This window comes from Myodes glareolus, chromosome 26, assembly GCF_982192425.1.
Source record: "Myodes glareolus chromosome 26, mMyoGla1.1, whole genome shotgun sequence".
In the NCBI taxonomy this organism is placed as follows: domain Eukaryota; kingdom Metazoa; phylum Chordata; class Mammalia; order Rodentia; family Cricetidae; genus Myodes; species Myodes glareolus.
The window spans coordinates 13,829,525-13,836,815 of record NC_142051.1 but is presented as its reverse complement, the minus strand read 5'-3'; the positions used below and the strand labels follow the sequence as shown (position 1 = coordinate 13,836,815).

The 7,291-nt window shown below is 34.5% G+C and overlaps 1 protein-coding gene across 1 annotated transcript; it reads right to left on the bottom strand.

Moving 5' to 3' along the window:
- Positions 1-4,309: 4,309 nt before the first annotated feature.
- Positions 4,310-5,263, bottom strand: LOC125389713 (olfactory receptor 6C6). The gene has a single exon (XM_048418356.2). The coding sequence runs from the start codon at positions 5,255-5,257 to the stop codon at positions 4,310-4,312; it is 948 nt and encodes a 315-aa protein (XP_048274313.2). The 5' UTR covers positions 5,258-5,263.
- Positions 5,264-7,291: the final 2,028 nt, after the last annotated feature.

The following is a 7,291-nucleotide window of genomic DNA, read 5'->3' as shown; positions in this document are numbered from 1 at the left end:
AACCTTGTCTTCTTCCTGATTTTAGTGTAATTGCTTTGAGTTTCTCTCCATTTAATTTGATTATGGCTGTCAGGTTGCTGTATATTGTTTTTTATTATATTTAGGTATATTCCTTATAGCTCTGATCTCTCAATGACCATTATCATGAAGGGGTGTTGGGTTTTGTCAAATGCTTTTTTAGGATCTAATAAAATGATCATGTGGGTTTTTTCTTTCAGTTTATTTATATGATAGATTGCTTTGATAGATTTTCATGTGTTGAACTAGCTCTGTATCTCTGGGATGAAGCTGACTTGATCATGGTGAATAATTTTTTTTGATGTGTTCTTGGATTTGGTTTGCCAGTATTTCATTGAGTATTTTTTGCATCCATGTCCATAAGTGGGATTGGTTTGGAATTTTCTTTCTTACTAATGTCTTTGTGGGGTTTTGGTATCAGGGTAACTGTAGCCTCATAAAAAGAGTTTGGCAATGTTCCTTCTGTTTCTATTATGTGGAACACTTTGGGGAGTATAGGTATTAGCTCTTCGTGGAAGTTCTGGTAGAATTCTGCACTAAAACCATCTGACCTTGGGCTTTTTGTTGGTTGGGAGGTTTTTGATGACAGCTTCTATTTCCTTGCAATTGATAGGTTTATTTAAATTGCTCACCTTGTCTTGATTTAATTTTGGCATATGGTATCTATCTAGAAAATTGTCCATTTCCTTTATGTTTTCCAATTTTGTAGAGCACAGACATCTGTAGTATGACCTAATGATTCTCTGGATTTCATCAGTATTTGTTGTAATGCCCTCCTTCATTTCTTTGTTTAGTTTGGATAAGGGTTTGTCTATCTTGTTTATTTTCTCAATGAACCAGGTCTTTATTTCATTGATTCTTTGTATTGTTTTCTTTGTTTCTATTTTGTTGATTTTTAGCCCTCAATTTGATTATTTCCTCTCTTCTGCTCCTCCTGAGTGAGTCTGCTTTCTTAGCCATTCAGGAAATGCAAATCAAAACAACTCTGAAATACCATCTTTCACCTGTCATAATGGCTAAGAAAAAAAACACCAATGATAGCTTATGCAGGAGAGGATGTGGTGTAAAGGGAACACTAATCCCTTGCTGGTGGGAATGCTAACTTCTACCACCACTTTGGAAATCAATCAGAAAATTGGGAATCAACCTACCTCAGGATCTGACAATACCACTCTTGGGCATATTCCCAAAAGATTCTCAATCATACTACAAAAGCAGCATTATTTGTAATAGCCAGAACCTGGAAACAACCTAGATACCCCTCAACCAAATGGATAAAGAAAATGTAGCACATTTACACATTAGAGTACTACTCAGTGGTAAAAATTAATGACATCTTGAATTTTGCATGCAGATGGAATTAGAAAACACTATCCTAAGTGAGGTAACCCAGATCCCAAAAAGATGAATATGGTATGTACTCACTCATAAGTGGAAAGTAGCTATAAACAAAGGACATTCGACATATAGTTTATGACCCTAGAGAAGCTAAGTAATAAGGTGAACCCAAAGAAAAACATATAAATCCACCTGGAAATTTGAAACAGACAGGATCACCTAACAAAATTGCTAGCATGGTGGTGGGTGGAGAAGGGAGAGTGTAAGAGGAAGAGGAGAAGGAGAGGGTTAAGGAGAACTTGATAGAATGGGATAGTCAAGATGGAGGAAGGACAGAGATGAGAGCAAGGAAAGAGATATCTTGATTGAGAGAGCCATTTTAGGGTTAGTAGAAACCTGGCTCTAGAGAAATTTCCAGGAATCCACAAGAATGACTCTGGCTAAAACCCTAAGCAATAGAGAAGTGGAAGTTTGATCTTGCCTTGCCCTGTAGTCAGACTGATGAATATCTTAACTATCACCATAGAAACTTCTTCCAGCAACTGATGGAAATAGATGCAGAGACCCACATCGGAGCACTGAACTGAGCTCCCAAAGTCCAATTGAAGAGTGGAAGGAATGAGAATGTGAGCAAAGAGGATAAGACCATGGTGGATTCACCCACTGAAACAGTCTACCTAAGCTAATAGGAGTTCATCAACTTGAAACGGACTGGGAAGAAACAAGCACAGGAACAAACTACTCCTTCTGAATGTGGTTGACAGTTGAATTGCTGGGACAATGCAAGAATTTAACCAGATATTTTTAGTTGCATACTGAAGAAAATCTCATGTTGGGTTTGTTTGCTTTTTTCTTTCACTCCTGTCTCTTTCCATAATCATTTTATCCAGATGGACATCACATATAAAAAATGAAAACTAAAGTTAATTATTATTGTAGAAGGCATGAAAAAATTGTGATATATCAAAGCAGTACAGCAATGGCTGTTGTATGAAACAGAATGATAATTTATTGATGTGAGTCCCTGCTTGAATTATTTAATCCCATTTGGGGAACAGTTACACTTTTATGTTATTTTGGTGTGCTTCAAATGATCTACAAGATGGTTAAAAACAACTTTTAAATAATGTAATTCAGTAACAATCATTTGAGTGCCTTCATAATCTTAAATTTTAATTAAGCTTCTATTTATCTCTCCTGTTGATCTGACTTTATCTGTATGCTAGACCCACTGTTATATGTACATACGAACTCAAAATTTACAAATACTTTAACTCAATGACCCTCATCAGCCACCTGTTTCTAATACAGGCTATGTTTGATATTATTTGTAAGGGCATCTCTTTAAAATTAGAAGTTAAATCCTGAAATGTTCATCTTGCACGTACTTTCAATGACTTCTCTAACTGTAAAGACTAGTACAGAATATGCTTCAGGATACAAGGTGCATACCAAATTCATAATGATATACCTCAGATATTTCAACTAAGAAACACAAGAAATAACTTGATATCACAAAGAAATTGAAATGTGTGAGGTCATAGATATATGATGATTTGATTATCTGACAACATATGTGTGTATATAATGTAACTTTTATACCACGAATCACATGCAATATAATTCACCAATTTAAAACAAAACAAAAGTATTTTAAATATTTGGAAATTATTGATATGATAGATTTACATCCACACACTTTGCTGAATAACAGATCTTAAAATGTTTTGATTCATTCACCTCTGCAGTCTTACTGTTCTCTCACCTTCATTATTACATTAAGGAAATTGTGAGAAGACATCTTTGTATCTTTACTCTGCTTTCTGTTTAGGTGTTGTCTTTCACTGAGTGGTACATTGTCCCAGTGTAATGACTGTGTAGGTTGCATTTCTCCTATGTAGTACCTGGAGAAACTAGGGCAAAAAATCTTACATATTCTGCACTGAGAGAGTGTCTGGTAAGGTGATGGGGTGGTGTTTATGCTGTGGGGGTATGAAGTGTGTGTACCCATGTATGGATGCCAGAGAAAAATTTGGGGGAGATAAATTCTCACTGTGTGTTCTGCGAATAAAATGCAAGTGCTTACACTGGCATGGGAAGTGTTTTTGGTTTTTGTTTCTTGTTTCCACCAACTCATCTTGACTCCTCTCCTGATAAGTTGTTAAATGCCCCTTTAACTATGAAGTTATTCTCACTTTGCATAGAGATATTTAGCATCCTTGTAGAATTTTCATTCTTGAACTTTATTATTCTCTCCTTTATTTTTTATTTTTAAAATTATTTCTTTATGTCTTGAGATTATAATTACATTTCTCTCTTCCCTTCCTTTTTTTCAAACTTTCTCATATTCCCCTCCTCCTGCTCTCACATTTTGTTTTTTACATTGTTATTTTATACATATTTTTCACCTTGGCATAATTATGTTCTATTGAAAGAATTTTTCTTGAATTCCACAAACATCACCCCATATATCCCATAATATGTTTGAGATATTTCATATAATCATAATTTAGCATCACATAATAATATTTGGTTTAAGTGTTTGTGTCCTCTACAGATATTGAAGACAACTTCCAGATATTGAATGAGAATCTCTCAATGATTAGAATATTATAAATATACACTGCATTGATGTTCAATCAAATAAAAAATCACACATAGAAAGTTGCTACTATACAAAGCTTATTTTACTCAATACAATGATTTCTGGAAATGGATATGTAACAAACAATAATATATAATCATAAAAGTGCTTTCAGAAAGGAATTGGAGGAAGTTAGTTATTGTGGAGTAAATCTTCCAAGGAAGAGGAAAATGTAAAGTAGAACTGAGCTACAGGGTTCTTCAGGGGAAACAATCCCACATATGAAGTAACTGTTGACATAAGAAAACCCAATAATCATAAAAATATATGAAATAGATTTCCTATTTTAATGTGTGGTTGCAGTCTCTATCACAATTTTAAACTGTGTTTTGAAAAGCACAGTCTTTGTAATACATCCCAGAAGACTTCTTTCACCTGCTTGTTTCTTAGTGTATAAATGAAGGGATTCAGGAGAGGAGCGATTGACGTATACAGCAAAGCTACCCCTTTGGACACAGTCACCCTCTCCCTTGCAGACGGTTTAATATACATGAAGATGCAACTGCCATACGTTATAGAGACAACAATCATGTGGGAAGTGCAGGTGGAAAAGGCTTTGGTTCTTTGCTGTGCAGAAGGGAAATTTATAATAGTCTTCATGATGCAAGTGTAAGAGAGACTCACTAGCACCAGTGTGACTGCAAGGGTCACCACGGCTAAGACAAGGGACATCAGTTCTAGGACATGAGTGTCCGTGCAGGAGATCTGTAGGATAGGAGAAGTTTCACACATAAAATGATCAATTATTCTGGAATCACAGAAATCCAGCTTCAGACCCATGGCCAATGGAGGAAAGATGATCAAAAACCCAGTCACCCAGGAGCTGATGACCAGTTGGTGACACACTCGGTTGTTCATGATGATTGGATAGTGCAGTGGTCTGCAGATGGCAGCATAGCGATCATAGGACATAGCAGCCAGGAGATAAAATTCTGTGACTCCCAGCAAAAGGAAAAAAAACAATTGCGCTACACAATTATTGTAAGAAATAGTTTTGTCTCCAGTCACAATTGTTGTCAAGAATCTGGGAATGCACACTGTAGTGAACATGATTTCCAAAAGGGAGAAATTACGGAGAAAGAAATACATTGGAGTCTTGAGGCGAGGGTCCAGGAGGCTAAGGGGCACAATGATTAAGTTCCCGACCATACTCAGCATATAATTAAGAAAGAGAAACAGAAAAACTATAATTTGCAATTGTGGGTCATCTGTCAATCCTAAAAGAATGAAGTCAAGTTCCATTGATTGATTCTTCATCCTCTTTTGTGAGTCTTTACAAAAACACTAGGAAATCAAAGACAAATATATATTTATATATATTATATATATATATATATTATGTGCATTAGAATTTATATATCTACACTAAAGCAGAAAGGTCATAAAATCCATTAGCCTTTGTTTTCTAGCCTGAAATTTCAGGTCACACATAATCAGATGCCTTAGGTTAATTATCAACTTGTCCTATTCATTTTTGTTCAACATTCTCCACATAAAACACTCCCACCCCAGAAATAAAATAGTCTTTTTATTAATTTGCATAAAGGCAAATAAGTACATTCATTTCCAGGTATTATGCAAACCATAAGATTCTGATCCGCCTGCTTGAGCCTCTGAAACAGTCCGGGTTACAGGCCTATGCCACTGACTCTAGTTTATTTGTGAACTTCTTTAAATATATTTTTAATTTTTTTGAAATTATAGCATAGTTACTGTATTTCTTCTTCCCCTTTCCTTTCTCTAAATCTTTCCATGTTCCCCCTTGCTAACTATCAAGTTCATAGCCTCTTTTATTTTTAAATACATTTATATTCCTAAATGCGTAAGTGCGACCTGTGCAGTCTATGTAATGTTACTTGTGTGCATGTTTTCAAGGTGGATAGTTTGGTACTGAATAATCAGTTGGTGCTTTTTTACCTTCAAATGAGTGCACTAAAACTTCTTCTTTGGTATTTTTATTTCTTTCTTGGTTGTCTTATTCATATTGTTTTCCTTTCCATATACTACTTTTATAAACCAATTTGAAGGGAAAGAAGCAATGCTTTAAGAAACATAATGGAATTTTCCAAAAATCAGTATTAGTGAATAATTTTAAGATTGGCTTCCAAAGATATTCAGGCTTTGGTTTTCACCAAGCAAATGTTTGCTTTTTATTTTCTTCTTATCCTTAATACATACATTTGAAAAGATTGCTAGAATTGTCATTTCTGAATGGTTGTAGGTTTAGAAGACTTAGAATTATGGTTTGACCAAATGGGAATTGTTTATTACAGAATCCCCACAGAACTTTATAAAGCAGTCAAAGAAAAACAAAGATATAGTATATATAAATAAAATACCTTAGTTAATCTGTTAACACATAACTGCAAATTATGTACCATATAACATTTTACAAAATACAAGAATTCAGTACTCCAAATGAAACTCCCTTAATTGGATTTACTGCACATTAACCTTTGCTTCATGTTATAAAGTTACTTTAAAATCAGCATGGACTCACCTTTTCATGTCTATCAACCTTTCTGCTTTGTCAGTTAAAGGTAATTTCAACTGTTTAAGTGATTGTTATTTTACTATCCAGTAGAAATATTCATTACTAATGTTTTTGTCAGCAAAGGTACACCACATAATGCACTTCCATAAAGAATTTCAACTTTCCTTCCATTTACCATTTACTATGGAAATTTGAGACTATGATTGTAATTTTAACATGTGCCATATGGTTTGATGAATTTTGTGATCTCCCATCCTCAGTGTTGAGAGCGCTATCATTCCAATCCTGCAATGAGATGTCATCGTTTAAGATGAAGTAAAAATCAAGAGCAGTAAAAAGAATATGAAAGCATTGCTGATATATGCACAGCTCTTCCAGAAAAGAGATGCCTCATAATCAGCTGTGCACTTATAATGTTCTAGTTCTACCCTTTCCCACTTCCTGTCAACTCAAGGGAATCTGCTGAAATTACAACAAACTCTTCTTTAGGGATTACTGCTACAAAATACTCATTATTGTTAATAAATGATGCCACAGTAGTCTAGTCTTGGTCAAAGCTTCAGAAAAAAACCCATAGGAGTCATAAATGGTTAAGGAAAGTCAAAAAAAATTAATCAGGAGAAGCAACAGTTCACTGCAGTTGTTTCATATTTTCAAGATTAGCCTTTGTTGGGTTTTATGATTTATAAACACATTCTATATTCTATAGACTCTTTTAATCCTGTTGGTGTTTTCATTGTTTTTTGCTTTGTTTTGTTCTTTTTTTGGTATAATCTTGCTTATTTATTTTGTTGTTG

Coding starts and splice junctions, on each gene's coding strand:
- LOC125389713 (XM_048418356.2), bottom strand. CDS start 5,257: ATGAAGAATCAATCAATGGAACTTGACTTCATTCTTTTAGGATTGACA.